The sequence below is a fragment of the Oryza glaberrima genome, chromosome 6 (assembly GCF_000147395.1).
Source record: "Oryza glaberrima chromosome 6, OglaRS2, whole genome shotgun sequence".
NCBI lineage: Eukaryota > Viridiplantae > Streptophyta > Magnoliopsida > Poales > Poaceae > Oryza > Oryza glaberrima.
This window is the reverse complement of record NC_068331.1, coordinates 13364073-13380262: the sequence shown is the minus strand read 5'-3', so window position 1 is coordinate 13380262 and position 16190 is coordinate 13364073. Positions and strand designations below refer to the sequence as shown.

General features: G+C 37.9%; 1 protein-coding gene and 1 long non-coding RNA gene across 2 annotated transcripts; one reads left to right on the top strand and one right to left on the bottom strand.

Annotated features, from left to right (window-relative positions):
• Positions 1–164: 164 nt before the first annotated feature.
• Positions 165–13767, bottom strand: LOC127776918 (achilleol B synthase-like). Its single transcript, XM_052303480.1, has 8 exons — positions 13720–13767; positions 12602–12658; positions 11953–11999; positions 11716–11859; positions 11452–11629; positions 9661–9735; positions 9481–9564; positions 165–505 (listed from the first exon to the last, which is right to left on the bottom strand). The coding sequence occupies exons 1-8, from the start codon at positions 13765–13767 to the stop codon at positions 389–391; spliced, it is 750 nt and encodes a 249-aa protein (XP_052159440.1). The 3' UTR covers positions 165–388.
• LOC127775709 (uncharacterized) lies at positions 5651–9460 on the top strand. Its single transcript, XR_008018018.1, has 3 exons — positions 5651–5864; positions 6564–6911; positions 8945–9460. It is a non-coding gene; the product is annotated as an uncharacterized LOC127775709 (long non-coding RNA).
• Positions 13768–16190: the final 2423 nt, after the last annotated feature.

Here is a 16190-nt window from a genome sequence, read left to right as displayed (position 1 = left end):
AAAGTTATAAAAAATCTAGTTATACTCATGACATAATATATCAGTGTTGGTAAAAATTCAGTAACAAAATGTTAGCGGATATAGCCTTTTTCTAAATATCCGTGTGCAGTTTGACAACATTTTGTAAGTCTTTGTGATAGTCGTTTTGGGATCAGTGTGTGAATGTGTGTGAATGGTAGGTGAATAAAAAATGTTGATACATGAGTAGTATTTATTGACATGCCATTAGATAACAGTACAAAGTACAGTTTCATTTGGAATTACAACGATCATGCGTTTTAGTAGTAGTTTCGCTATATTTATTACAACAATTCAGGTTGTATGTGATATTTTTCTTCTGAAACTTTTGGGTATAAGATCGGCAAATAATCATCTCATTTCATCAGGTTCAGCTCTTTCTTAGAACCAATCGGCGGTGAAACTCCCCAAGAGCCCAAATAGGGAACAAATTACGATAATTGCTATAATTGAAAGAAAAGGAGCAGTTGAAGCATCCAACATGTTCCTGTAATCAAAGTAGAAACCCGGTCTATTATTGTACGTAAGAATTGATGGCAAGAGTATTCATGGCTGCTGAGGAAAAGAGAACATGCTAGAAACAGTAGGCCTCAACCATTATAACTTGATGAACTAATTATTCCTAATTCAGTCTGGTGGATACCAAAACCACAATAAAAATAAAAAACCATATACTATGTAGTCAGTACTTCAATTTATTATATATGTGTAAAATCAAAGATGTTTTTTATTATTATTCTATGATGAACAATTGGCATTGGAGATTATTGGTTTTGATATTTGAAATATATTTGCGAAGTGGTTTTGGAGATGATTGGATTTCACAGCTGGTCTACAGGATACTGCTGGATTTAGGTCCGGTCAGACCGGACTGTGTATGCCAATCAGACCGGCGTGATCGAGCGGTCAGACTGGCCAGCCGCGATCTGACCGGCCGATGCTGTGTTGGTTTCGGTTTCGGGTTGATTGTTTTGATATCCGTGATTGTTTCATGAATATGACTTCTAGATATATACTATGCGTATGTAATACTGTTGTTTGCTACTAATGAGTCAAGTTGGGGATAGCTTAGTCTCGGAATATGGTTTCTTTGTTTGTTCCACGTGTAGGTGACTCGAGATGCCGGGAGAGTATTTGCGGTGATGGACCGGGAGTCGGCTTAGGGATAAAACGATATCTGTGGTGGTCAGAGATCATGCGAGATCCTAAGGCTAGAGTGCAATGCACGTGGATGGTGAAGTTTCCATATGGCATACGATGGAGGTATTGTTTATGTAAAGTTTGTTTCTTGTACGAGAAGGTTTCCTATGGGGATTAGGACTTCTGTATGAGTTTGGTTCGTGGCTTTAGGCTGCCTACCTCGGGTATAAATAGAGAGGGAGCGTGAGGCTTCTCGGTATCGCTTTTAAGAGCATTGAGTTGATAGTTTAGTTAGGGTTTCTAGTTTACTCGAGATTTTTGTAAGGAGTGTTGTTGGTGCACTTTGTAAACACAGAGAGAATCAATAAAGTCGTCATCCACTTTAAGAGTTCTTTGATTTGTGTTTTCTCGGGTGCGACGGTCTAACTGGTGACTCATCGGCGGTCCGACCGGCGGCAAGGCGGCGGTCAGACCGGCAGGCACACGACGGTCAGAACGGCAGCGGCGACAGACGACAACAGGCAATCTCGGCGGTTCGACCGGAGTTTAATCTCGATCAGACCGATGTTCATTAGGCGAACCAGCGCAGCTACTTCGGTTAGACCACGATCCATCGAATTTGAGGGTAACTTTTATTTTCGCTAAAAGTTTTGGTTTTGGGTATACCAACCATTCACCCCCCCTAGTTGGCTTAGTTCTTGTGATTCGATCCTACAAGTGGTATCAGAGCCTTGTTTTCTTCTTTGGATTTTAACCGATCTAGAGTTTTTGCCATAGCTAATAAGTTTTCAACTAAGCCTCATGTTTTCGATGGTTCTGATTTTGCTTATTGGTGTGATAAGATGCAATCTTACATTATGGCTAAAGATTATGGTGTTTGGCAAAAGGTTGCACAGCCATATGTGATTTCTGAACAGATTGACACTATTGCTTTGAAAACTGAGTTTAATAACAATTGCAAAGCTCGTAATATTCTTTTGAGTGGAATTTCTCGTTCGGCTTTTGATCGTGTTTCACATCTTAAAACTGCCAATGAGATTTGGAATGCTTTGAAAAACTTTCATCAAGGAACTGCTAATATAAAAGAACTTCGCTGAGATCTTTTCAAAAAAGTGCATAAAATTTGAGATGAAACCAGGAGAAGCTTTGGATGATTATCTTGGTAGACTTAATAAAATTTTGAGTGATCTTAGATCTGTTGATTCTTCATATGATGTTAATTATACTCAACCTGAGGTTTCTCGCCACTTTTTGAATGGTCTTACATGTCTATTTGGGAGATGAAAGTTACATCTATTCAGGAGTCTGTTGACATGTCTACTTTGACTTTGGATTCGCTTTACACAAAACTAAAAACACATGAGATGAATATTCTTTCTCGTAAAGTTGATTCTAAGTCGAGTGTTTTGGTTTCTTCCTCCACTTCTTTGGATGCTGATTCTTCTTCATTGAAGTCTTCCGTATTTGCTTTATTTAATGCCATGTCCGATGATCAACTCGAACAGTTCAAGGAGGAGGACTTGGTTTTGTTAACTAACAGACTTTCTCGAGCTGTGACTAATGTTAGGTACAGGAAAAGAGGTGGACCAAATCGTTGCTTTGAGTGTGGGTCTACGGATCCCTTTCATTCGTGTTGTCCTAAGCTTGGGAGAAGTAGGAGGGAAGATAATGACGATGAGAAGACCAATGACAACAAGCCCAAGGGTAGATTCAAAGGGAGGAAGAACAAGGAGAATCTCAAGAAGGTGTTTGATAAAGTCTACACCGCGTTTGAACCACTAAGTGATGTAGATGGTGAGAGTGGAGATGAAGATAAGGGAAAGAACATCTCCGGTGTTTGCTTCATGGCGCGTGGTGAATCGGATTCAGAGTGTGAAGACAATGAGGTACATACTTTTGAGGAAGCTATTCTTATTTTAAGTGAGAAAATTAAGAAGTGTGAGAAGATGTATAGAAATCATGAGTTTATCATTGAATCTCTTAATTCTGAAATTGCTAGATTAAAATCTCTTATTCCTAATGATGATGATTGCAAAAGTTGTGAGGTTTTAATGAATGAAATTTCTAAAATTAGAGATGTCAATGCTGCACATGATTTGAAAAATAAATCTTCTTTAGCTCTTGGATTTGCTTTGCACATTGGATGAGTTGTTTTTGACTAAAAAGTTGTTGCAAAAATATCAAATTGCTTTTCATGCTAGTTTGATGTTTAACATGATTTGTGCTAAAAAGTTAAAACAACCTCATAATGTTTTGGATTGCTCAACATACACATTAAACAAGATGAAACTAAAAGATGCTTTAGGTCGTGTTGAGTATATGGAAGATGTTGTGAAAACCAATGAAGTGCTTTCTTGTCCCAAATATCGTAAAAGCAAAGGTGTCATGATAGATTGTGAAAATTTTGCTAATTTGGAAAAAAAGGTTTCTTATTTGAAAAGTTCTTTACAAATATATTCTAAAGGTAAGAAACAACTTAACATGATTTTGGATCAGTCTAAAGTGACTAGTTACAATACGGGTGTAGGTTTTAGTGTTCATGATTATTTCACCAAAAATCAACCAAATGTTTTGAGTATAACTGAACGTGGTGAAATTTTGACAAAACCTAATGCTAAGAAAACAATTTTTAAATCTGCTGGAATTTCGCCTTATCTTTCTGCAACACTGAAAGAAACAAAAACAAATCTTTCAAAACCATCTTCTTCGAAAGAATAGTATACTTGTTCTTTTTTGGCAAAGATGGACATATTGTTGGTTTTTGTTTCAGGTTAGCTCATAAACAGAAAAAGGAGAGAGATTGATTTTCCAAAATCGAAGTGGCAAAAATTTGGTTTCCCTCGAGGAAACCGGTCAGACCGTAGTGGGTCCCCCGGTCAGACCGGCGACCGGTCAGACCGGCCTCAGAGAGATTTTTCTAAAAATTCTCAAACTGTTTTTGCACGTGGATATATGCCTATTGGATCTTCTGGTCGTGTGTCTCAGTACTGGATTCCTAAATTTTTATTATCATCTAACCCTAGTACTGAGGCTTCGACTTCTGCTTGTGTGTAGGCTTTGGTGGCGGGGAAGGAGAACGTGTGGATCGTGGATTCCGGTTGTTCGCGGCACATGACCGGTGATAAAAATTGGTTCTCCTCCCTCAAACGGGCATCCAAGACTGAATCAATTATCTTTGGTGATGCTTCTACTAGTACCGTTCTTGCTACAGGTTTGGTTAAGGTAAATGAGAAATTTGAATTGAAGAATGTAGCTTTGGTTGAGGACTTAAAGTAAAATTTGCTTTCAGTTTCACAAATTGTTGATGAAAATTTTGAGGTTCACTTTAAGAAAAATGGAAGTAAAGTTTTTAATTCTTGTGGTGATTCTGTGTTAAATATTTCTTGCTATGGAAGTGTGTTTAAAGCTGATTTTGCTAATCCTGTTTCACCTGTGATAACATGTTTGGTTGCTAAGTTTGATAAAGATGTGATGTTTTAGCATCGTAGACTTGGACATGTTGGTTTTGATCATCTCACTAGGTTAAGTGGTTTGGATCTTGTTCGTGGTTTGCCTAAACTTAAGAAAGATCTTGATTTGGTTTGTACACCGTGTCATCATGCTAAGATGGTTGCTTCTTCACATGCTTCTATTGTTTCTGTGATGATGGATGCACCGGGACAGCTATTACATATGGACACTGTTGGTCCAGCTAGAGTGCAATCTGTTGGAGGAAAGTAGTATGTGTTAGTTATCGTTGACGATTTTTTTCGATATTCTTGGGTTTTCTTTATGACAACTAAGGATGAGGCGTCTCAACATTTTCGTAGTTTGTTTCTTCGATTGGATCTTAAATTTCCTTGTTCTTTGAAAAGAATTCGAAGTGATAATGCTAGTGAATTTAAAAATGCTTCATTTGAACAATTTTGCAACGAAAGAGGTCTTGAACATTAATTTTCTTCTCCTCGTGTTCCAGAACAAAATGGTGTTGTTGAAAGAAAAATCGTGTTTTGGTTGAGATGGCTAGAACGATGTTGGATGAGTATCACACTACTAAAAAATTTTGGGCTGAGGCGGTTAACACCACATGCTATATTTCAACTCGGGTTTTCTTGAGGTCAAAACTTGGAAAAACTTTTTATGAGCTTCGATTTGGACGTCAACCCAAAGTTTCACATTTGCGTGTTTTTGGTTACAAATGCTTTGTCTTGAAATCAGGAAATTTGGATAAGTTTGAGACACGCTCTACCGATGGAATGTTTCTTGGTTACCCCGCACACTCTCGTGGCTACCGTGTACTTATTTTGGAGACTAACAAAATCGTTGAGACTTGCGAAGTTTCTTTTGATGAGGCTAGTCCAGGTACTAGACCCGATATTGTAGGTACATTGTCAAAGGTTCAGGGGGAGGATGGTCATATTTTTGAAGACGAGAGCGGCGACGACGACGAGGTCGGTTCAGCTGGTCAGACCAGGTGCCAAGCTGGTCAGACCGCCGGCACACCTTCGGTCAGACCGGCGCAGGACGTGCGGTTAGACCGGCCAAGGTCGTCGGGTTCCGGTACTGTTGATGCTGATCGAGCTGGTCCTCCGGAGATTACAACTTCGACCAGTACTGATACAACACGTGAATCAACTTCAGAAGTTGCTGCTCCTTTGCACATTCAACGACGACATCCGCCAGAACAAATCATTGGTACTCTAGGTGAGCGGACTACTAGGTCTAAGGTAACGTCTCATGATGTTTGCGCAAATTCTGCATTTTGCTTCTTTTGAAGCCAAAGATGTGTCACATGCATTAACTGATGAATCGTGGATTAACGCCATGCATGAAGAACTTGAAATTTTTTAGCAAAACAAAGTTTGGACTTTAGTTGAACCACCTTCTAGGCGTAATATTATTGGAACCAAGTGGGTTTTCAAAAATAAACAAAATGAGGATGGTTTGATTGTGAGAAATAAAGCTAGACTTGTTGCTCAAGGTTTTACTCAGGTGGAAGGTTTGGATTTTGGTGAAACTTTTGCTCCTGTTGCTAGAATTGAGGCAATTAGACTTTTGTTGGCTTTTGCTGCTTCAAAAGGTTTTAAATTGTATCAAATTGATGTGAAAAGTGCTTTTCTAAATGGTTTTATACATGAGGAAGTTTATGTGCAACAACCACCAGGTTTTGAAAATCCTGATTTTCCCAACCATGTTTTTAAATTGTCTAAAGCTTTGTATGGTTTGAAACAAGCACCTAGAACATGGTATGATAGGCTTAAGAACTTTTTGCTTGCGAAAGGTTTTACAATGGAAAAGGTTGACAAAACGCTTTTTGTTCTTAAGCATGGTGATAATCAACCGTTCGTTCAGATTTATGTGGATGATATCATCTTTGGTTGTTCAACTCACGCTTTATTTGTGGAGTTTACTGAGACTATGCGCAGGGAATTTGAGATGAGCATGATGGGTGAGTTATCGTACTTTTTTGTATTGCAAATTAAGCAAACACCTCAAGGTACATATGTGCATCAAACGAAGTACACGAAGGATCTTTTGAGACGGTTCAAGATGGAGAATTGCAAGCCAATTTCAACACCAATTGGTTCTACAGTTGTGTTGGATCCTGATGAAAATGGTTAAGCTGTTGATCAAAAGGAGTATAGAAGTATGATTGGATCTTTGTTGTATCTAACTGCTTCTAGGCCAGACATACAACTTGCTGTGTGTTTGTGTGCGTGCTTTCAAGCTTCTCCTCGGGCTTCATATCGTCAAGTGGTCAAGCGCATAATGAGGTATTTGAATCATATACTTGAGTTTGGAATTTGGTATTCTACTTCATCTTCTATATGCTTGAGTGGATATTCCGATGCTGATTTTGCTGGTTGTAGAATTGATAGGGAAAATACTAGTGGAACATGATTCTTGGTACATCATTGATTGCATGGTCTTCTAGGAAACAATCTAGTGTTGCTCAATCAACTGCTGAATCTGAATATGTTGCTATTGCTAGTTGTTGTTCACAGATTCTTTGGCTTATTTCTACTTTGAAAGATATGGTCTTACTCTTGAGAAAATACCTCTCTTTTGTGATAATTCTAGTGCTATTAACATTGCTAAAAATCATGTTCAACACTCACGCACAAAGCACATTGATATTCGCTTTCACTTTTTGAGGAATCAAGTTGAGAAGGGAGATGTTGAATTGCAGTTTTTGGATACAAAGTTGCAACTTGCTGATATTTTCACTAAACCTTTGGATTCTAATCGTTTTGCTTTTCTTCGTGGTGAATTGGGAATAATTCATCCTTTTGGCATGATTTGAGGGGGAGTTTGTACCTTATGGTTTTATCAAGTAAAAATATGACAATGAGAAAAATTGAGAAAAGAGAGCTTTGTTTATACATATGGTATTTTCTTGTGCATGCTAGCAATACTATGAAGGTTTATTTGTCTCTAGCATAGCTTGTACGTATTCTAGTATTTTTATGAGGCTTAGATTTTGCTTTTTTAAGGGAGATGATGCATGACACTTAAATTCTTTACTTGAATTAAGCAAATATGCAATATTGATGCTAGCATATGGTTTGATTTATAAATGTTCTATATATATGCTTTATTGAATTGATATTCCTCAAATAGTTTGTAATTGCTCATTTTGCAAAGAGAATAAAAAAATATGAAAAAAATGAATACCGAATCCTTGGAAACAGTCTTGACGACAAAGACGTATTCGATGTGAGCAAAATAATGGGTGTCGAATCAATGGAAACAGTCTTGACGACAGGGATGTACCCGGAATAATCAAGAAAAAAATGAGCAAAAAGGCTCAAGAAAAAGAAAAGTTTAAAAAATTATCTTGGTTGTTTTGTGCTAAACCTAATTTGAGAAGGACTGATAAATGCACTATGTGTATATGTATAGTGTTTACTTTTCAACCTATGTGCTTGTTAATATGTTGCATTATAAATCGTATGAAATCATGAATTTTGATTGTTGACTCAAGCTTAATTGTAAAATCTTTGATTCATGATTATACTTCAATACATGCTTGTTATATTATAGATGGGTTCATCTTCTTTTTATTGCAACACATGACATGATATGCTATATGTATGCTCAACTCTTGAATATTAATGAACATAATTCCTATGCTTGATGAAATCATTGTCAAAAGGGGGAGAAGCAATGAGTTTTGAAAGAAAAGGTGAAATTTTAGGGGAAGCACATGAGCTTTTGAGAAGAACATGTTTTTGGTTCAATTGGGAATTTCTTTTTTTTCAAAAGTGAATGAGGTTTTCATTTGGATTTTCGAGCACGATGTGTACATTTGTACGAAATGTGCTCTTTACCACTTTTTTTTTATTTTTCCAAACACCAAAACATTTTGATGGGTTTGTCAATGTGTTCATCAAGGGGGAGATTGTAAAATCAAAGGTATTTTAGATTATTATTCTGTGATGAACAATTGGCATTGGAGATTATTGGTTTTGATATTTGGAATTTATTTGCGAAGTGGTTTTAGAGATGATTGGATTTCACATGTGATCTACAGGATACTGCTGGATTTGGGTCTGGTCAGACCGAATTGTGTATGCCGGTTAGACCGGCGGTGATCGAGCGGTCAGACCGGCCAGCTCGCGGTCTGACCGGCTGACGCTGTGTCGGTTTCGGTTTCAAGTCGTTTGTTTGGATATCTGTGATTGTTTCATGAATATGACTTCTAGATGGATACTATGCGTATGTAATACTGTTGTTTGCTACTAATGAGTCAAGTTGGGGATAGCTTGGTTTCAGAATATGGTTTCTTTGTTTGTTCTATGTGTAGGTGACTCGAGATGCCGGGAGAGTATTTGCGGTGATGGACCGGGAGTCCGACTTAGGGATAAGACGACGTCCGTGGTGGTTAGAGATCATGTGGGATACTAAGGCTAGAGTTCAATGCACGTGGATGGTGAAGTTTCCTTATGGTATACGATGGAGGAATTGTGTGCGTATGGGATGTGGAGTCGAATTTGGAAGGAGTCTAAATTTGGTAGAATTGGTTATGTAAAGTTTGTTTCTTGTACGAGAAGGTTTCCTACGGGGATTAGGACTTCTATTAAGGCGGCGGTCAGACCGGCGGGCACACGGCGGTCAGACCAACGGCGGCGACAGACGATAGCAGGCAATCTCGGCGGTTCGACCAGAGTTTAATCTCGGTTTTTGGGTATACTAACCATTCACCCCCCTCTGGTTGGCTTAGTTCTTGTGATTCGATCCTACAATATGTACTATCTATGTTCTTGCTAAAGGAAATAGCTAGAAAACCATGTACCGAATATGTTTTTGCTTTAAGAAAATAGAAAACTATTAAATACTCACTTGTTGTGGAAACTCGCCTGTTTCTAGTTGCATATTGATCAATTCTTGTGCTGCATGATATAGTGGTGTTGGATCTATTTCAACCTGCTTATCAGTGAGACATGAAATAACACATGGTAGTCCATAAATAATATAATAGACTATTAGTACCTACTAAAATGAATAATGAACAAAACAAACCTGCCCAGCATATATTAAAGCTAACATTGCCCAAGCAGTGTTCACTGCATGAGGTCTACTAGCCTCCACATAAACCTGTCAAATAAAAGAGCGGAAGCAATGGAAACAAATCAAAAGGATGTAAACTAACAACGAATATTTGAATTCAGAGAATTATGTGTTGACAATCTCCGAGGCATATTTTATCCTCATATTATTGTTTAAGGCAATGTGTTACCTCTTTGTCTCCTTATAAGCTTGACTACAAAATCTAAGATCAATATGTAAATAAAACTGTAATATGTTTATACTGTTTTTATCTCTTCATATATGGAGTTCTCGACATACTCACATATTTGGTTGTTCTAATATTGGTCCATTTGAATGCCTCTTGGTTAATCCACATCATAAAAACTGCAGTAACCGCCTATGTGCAGTAACAGATGTGATCTGTGATGCATTCTAAATCATGCGGTGTGGGGCAACGCTAGTAGAAAAACAAAGCTAGGGGCCTAGAATGAGCAGAGCTAAGGACAAACCTATGGCAGTCGTGTTGTGGCAGAAAATGATCCTCCGGTTTATTGAATATGAAGATGCAGATTGGGGAAAAGGTGATGAGAGTGATGTTGGTTTTGGTTGTTTGTTCAATCATACTACTAAGTCCCTTGTTTTAATCTAGTTTGCTTAACCTAGCAGAGTCTTAGTTTACCACGTATGAGCATAGGAGGTATTGAGATGGTGTACCTATGTTGTGTTACTTGTGTATTTGCATGCAAATCTAAATCTATGTCTGAATGCATGATGGACACCAATATATCAATTTCAAGGCAATGTGTATAATTTATTACGTTTTGGTTTGGTCATGTTTGGTGTCGCTATTGATTCACCAATTCTTTAGGCACATTTAGCACATATGAATTTTACAAGATTCCACCCGACATTGTTCAATTTCTAGTGTTCCAAACTAGTCCTCAAAGCATGAGCAAAGAGATAGTAGCTCAATTTCTCATGTTCCAAATTGCCCTTAATAGTTAAGAAGGGGGCTAGGGCACCTAGAATTGGGGTATGATTTGGCTAAACCTAGGGATAAACAAGGCCGTTTCTCAAAAAGAAAGAAAAAAAATTGACATGATTTAGCACCCAAACAGTGACCAAGACTAGAGGGGGGTATAAATTAAATTCCAATGAAATTTATTATGGATGGATTAAATTTCATGGACATCAACAGGATTCAAGAAAAATCCAATAAATTTATTGGAGAATTTTCTCAAAATCGAAAAAAATATAGGTTGTGTTCTTTAACTGATAACCCTAGCCAGGGCACAAACAACCAGTCAATTTCTAACTGATTGCGACCATTTTGCCCTTGGTACATCGTTTTCTGCGCGCACGCTTTTCAAACTACTAAACGATGTGATTTATGCAAAAACTTTCTATATAAAAGTTGTTTCAAAAAATCATATTAATCCATTTTTCAAAAAAAATAGTTAATACTTAATTAATCATGCAATAATACAAGCTTTGTTTTGCGTGCCGGGGAGGAGGGGCTCCCAACCCTTCCTCCTTAGCACAGCCTTAGGTATGCTGATGATTGGGGTATTAGATAATTTTGTGGAGCCAAATTTAGTACCAAACCTAATGAAATTACCAGTGTCCGCTTCATGTGCTTAGCAGTGTTTTGTTGGTTGGATGTATACCGTTAATTGTAAGGATAAAATGTAAAACTATATATTGATATATGCATTGTAAAAAAAATTGGCCAACTTTTGAGGAAATTGTGTTAGTTATGTGAAAATATAGAGTAAGAATTACCTCACTTTCACTAGAAAGATAAGTCTCTCCCCATCCACCTGTACAAAGTTGCTTTGACAAAATAAAGTTGCATGCTTTTCTAATGGAAGAGCTATTTTCATATGTTCTTCCAGCGGCAGCTAATCCTTTTACAGCAAAGAATGTCCCATAAGTGAAACATATACCCCAAGTACCAAACCTGTCAGATAGTTAAAAGTAATCAAGTTATTGATTGTAAATATCAGGGACAATAATAACAAGCAGCAACAAACAAGAACAACAAACCATGATCCATCCTTCCTTTGTTTATTCTCAATAAACTTGGAAGATTTTATAATACAATTTCCTATCTCTTCTTTGCGGTACACTGGGTTGAGCTCACTGAACATAATTAGCGCTTGAAGTACCGATGATGTGCATTCAACAGATCTATCAATTGATTCAAGGCAATTAAATTAGCTCTCCACACATATTGTGAAGTGGGAACAATGGTGTTTTCTTCAAACAAGGATGCACACTTACGGATAATCAACTACAATGTTCAGAAAACTCTCTGACGGGTTGAGAACCTATGGAAACAAAATCTAGGTTATTCTACATTTATCTAAAAATAGATTAGTGTACACTTAAGTATAACATCAACAGAGGAAGCATAGCATTTGGACAATTATCAATCAGTATGACATAATTTGCATGAGGTGTATATATGTAAAAATCAGTAGAAGGTCAATCCTTCAAACAACATAAATTGCAGTTGTAGTTATTAGAACAGTTTGCATCTGCAGAGTTCATGTTTTTCTATGAAGTGTATCATCTGCACCACCTAGACCCATTTATTACTTCTAAGCTGTAATTGTAGTTGGTGATAATAACTTCATTTTTCATGGAAGGTCCCTGAAGTACTAATATATTGTGATAAGCCCATTTGACCTCAAAAATTATTTTAAATGGATAAAAAGTACCCCAAAACCCTATCAAAAATTTCTTTACAATTTCAGTTGGAATATGGAAACTGACATTTTATGGCTTGCTTCTAGATTTTCCTTCTTATTTTTTCTGATATGAGCATTTTAACATGATTCACACTTCAATGATATGAAATTATGAATACGATAGATGCAAGTCTTTACCACTTTACCTTAAACAAAAAGTAGGACTTTATTGTACTCACCTCTAACCAAGGTGTACTTCTCTTGCACTCATATGTAGAAAAGGTGCCATCTTCATTCTTCAAACAAACAAAATAGGGATCAAAACAATGACATGAAATATTATACACTTGAAGTTTAGTAGAAGATGAAAATGTACAAATCTTAGAAAATCATCAACAAAGAAAGCACAGAGCCATAAAAATTCAAAACTAGAAATATTTCCAGGAGTGATTATGATACACTAGTTTGCCACTTGCAAGTTGAGAAAGTCGAGAAACTCTTTTGCAGCTAAGATTATATTTTACCATAATAAATCTGATCTATACTTAACAAGTTACTGTAACATATCACTAAAATGGGGAAGTAAGCAATGGCCAAATCCATGCTGCTCCTACAAACCACGCCAGTTTTTGTCTTGTTGAATGAGAAATCTACCCAATACCACCAACTTTGTTATGGTTCTACAATTTGCCACTGGCTTGTAGGGTAGTAAAACAACATAGCATCACTTTTTTTCCTTAATTTCTATTTTATACCATCCCTGTTTAATGTGCGGCAAAGATGTTGCATTTAGCCTAGAGGAAAGAATTAACTGGACCTTACATTGTATTGGAAAAATCATGGCAAAAATTTAGAAATATCATTTTACACGGTGTGAAGAATGACACTATATAGCATTGTTGAACTCAATGACACTATGGAAGGAAAACATGATTTGTGGATTAACACTGCAAACCTAGCGCAAGACCGTCTTTTCTGATGGGTTAACAAAGCTTTTTTTGATTGGTACTTGATGGGGATGTTATATAATATAAGTTAAAGGAAACTTGATGGTATAGAATATAACATTACATAGTTGATGGCATAGGATATATTTTCTCATGTTCAACAGAATGCACAAAGGAAGATATGAGCAAATTTTGCATAGTCTGATCCAAGCAGTATTAGCCCATCTAAATGTAGGTTTTAGCAAATTAAGCCCCAAAAAATATGGCTCATGCCTGCTATAGGCCCTCTCCTCCTTTTTCCCTCTCCTTTTCGTGGGCACCGCTTCCTCTTCACACTGCGCGCCGCCTCCCGTGTGTGCCGCCGCAGCTCACCGACGGTGGCCTTTGGGTCGGGTGTCGCCTCGCACTACCGGCTCTTGGCCGATGTGGGCTGTTGGGTGTGCGCCCTTTTGGTCCATTGCTTCCATGCACTTGGTCCACGGTAGGCGGGCCACCCATGTGCCACTAACGCATGGGGCACGCCTTTGGTGGACTCGATCCACACCCATTCCTCGCTGACGCAATAACCCTTGATTTTCTTTGAGAAAATAAATAACAGTTGTGCAATAAATCAAAATAATTTCCAGAAATTGATTTAAATGGCTCAAAACTTCTAAAATTCATAACTAATTCACACTAACTCCAAATTGAGCCATTCAACTGCAAAATTCATCTAAAATTGAGCTCTACATGTTTGTTTACTCTTTATGTACTGTTTATTTGGTTTTTATTAGATTTTTCCTCGGATTGTGTGCTAGTGCTTAGATTTCGTCATTTCGGAACTTTGTGATCGCAAGGAAAAGAGTCCGGAAGATTGTTTAAAGAAGCAAGCAAGTCACACATTCGCCTTGAGCATATTGAACCTAATCTATGAAAATATTTCACATTTTGTGAATAAATTGCACTTTTTTCTAATTAAATGGGAATAGGGTCAACCTATTTGCTCGCTTGTGCCATGTTCACTTGATATCCGTTCTTTGTTAGACTTGGGTGATAAATTGACTAGCTTGTATTACCTATGTTGACCTTGCTAGAATCATTATATGCTTAGCCATGCTTAATTACCACTAGCTCATATTATGGGATAATCAAATTATCTGCATGTAGTATCTTGATGAGCTGAGAACTCGAGACATTTGGCAATGTTTTATTAGTCGTAATTATCCAACTAAAATATGGCTTAAAGGTGGGCTGTTGGTGCATGGTTTTGTTGGATATGTTGATATTTTTAACGACATTACCAGAAATTATATATTTCTAGTAATGGCATCGAAATATTCCCGGTATATTATGGTTACAGATATAATCCGCAAGCGCACAGATATACCATTGTAGCAATTCCACCGAAAGTATTCCAAGATATCATATTTATTTAGTAATTTAAATATGATAAGGGAAGATATGATAAGAGAGAGCTATGCTAATAATTTATATATTACTTGTATACATCAAAGTGTATGCAGGGGTTAATTCATTTTAAAGGGTATGTGACACGAAGAAAGAAGGATCAAGTTATTCACTAAATAAAATCTAGGCTAAGCGGAGAAAGAATAAGAGAAAAAATCATTCCTATACATCTAGTATACAGGTATCCTTAGTTTACACTTACTAGTATACAATCATGTAGCCAATACCCTCTAACTTTGCCCTCCTGGTGTTTAGAGACCACCCCTGATTGTCGAGTTCCTTACAACAATCTATCATGGCCATCCAACCAGAAATGAATATGAAGGAGTACCCATACTAGGAAAGTAGGAAAGTGTCTTTGGACTATATACTATCATGGAGGAATACCTTTATTGAGCTGTCAGCATCAGCGGCCTACATCTATTGTCCCGCAGCATATCTTAACTAATTAAAAGATTGGTATTTTTCCAATCGTCACCTATTTTCTCGTCCATCAATCCGTTTCATCCGTGCGATTCTTCCAATCGTCAATGTCTGATTTTGTCCGTTGGCGTGTAATTTTCCGATCATCACAATACAACTCTATCCGTCACGGTGCATCATCTCACCCTCACGCATGTAGCCCGTATCTAGGTAGTTTCCAATTCTAAATTTCCCAAGTTAAACACGAAACTGAAAGGAATTAGACTCTATTCCACCCAATGAAAAATTAGAAGAAGGATAGATGCGAAAATACCATATCCAAATTTCAAATTTTCATCTGAAAAAAAAGAAACTAAAAGAATCGGACTCTAATCCAACCAAAATTCTAATTCCAACTGGAACAAGAAACTAAAAGAATCAGACTCTAATCCAACCAAATAAAATCATCACAAGAGAAATCTACAAGAGAACTCCAATACACCATAATAAATCAGCAGAGGGTCGATCGCGCTGCAACACGAAACAATCAAAAACTGGATATGAGATTTCCAACTGCACCTTGACCTCCTTCTTCAAGCCTGGCGCTGGATCGATGGCAGCTGGGGATCACTTGATGTCGCGGTGACTCTGCTGGATGCGCCCTCCTCCTCCACCGCTGACCATATCAAGAGAAGATGGGGTGGTCGCCGGCCTCCGCCCGTCGCCAGCTTTGCATTGCTAGCCTGGCTGCCCTCTGTCGTGGGCCTTTGCTGTGCTCGTGAGAAACTTGAGTAGAGAGGAAGGGGAGGCTAGAGGTAAAGGATGTGAGCGGGAGGAGAACGAGGAGGAGGAGGCAGAGTGTGCCGGCGGCTGCTCACATGCTCGATGTGGGGTTGCCAAGGTTGGTTTGGGGAAGATCCGGGTGAGTGTGAGCGGCGGCTGAGGATGAGGATAGAGTTGACCGGTCGCTTTCTTCAACCTGGATCCGCGCACGTGGCGGATACATCGACAGGATTGGAGGAGAAAACAGTTC

What these genes read in the sequence shown, in the direction of transcription:
- LOC127776918 (XM_052303480.1), bottom strand. Translation starts at nt 13,767, where the DNA reads ATGGACCAAAAGGGCGCACACCCAACAGCCCACATCGGCCAAGAGCCG. An exon ending in CAAAGGAAGGATGGATCATG is followed by an intron (nt 11,630 to 11,715) that starts GTTTGTTGTTCT and finishes ACTATCTGACAG; the next exon opens with GTTTGGTACTTGGGGTATAT. An exon ending in ATCTTTCTAGTGAAAGTGAG is followed by an intron (nt 9,736 to 11,451) that starts GTAATTCTTACT and finishes TTTATTTGACAG; the next exon opens with GTTTATGTGGAGGCTAGTAG.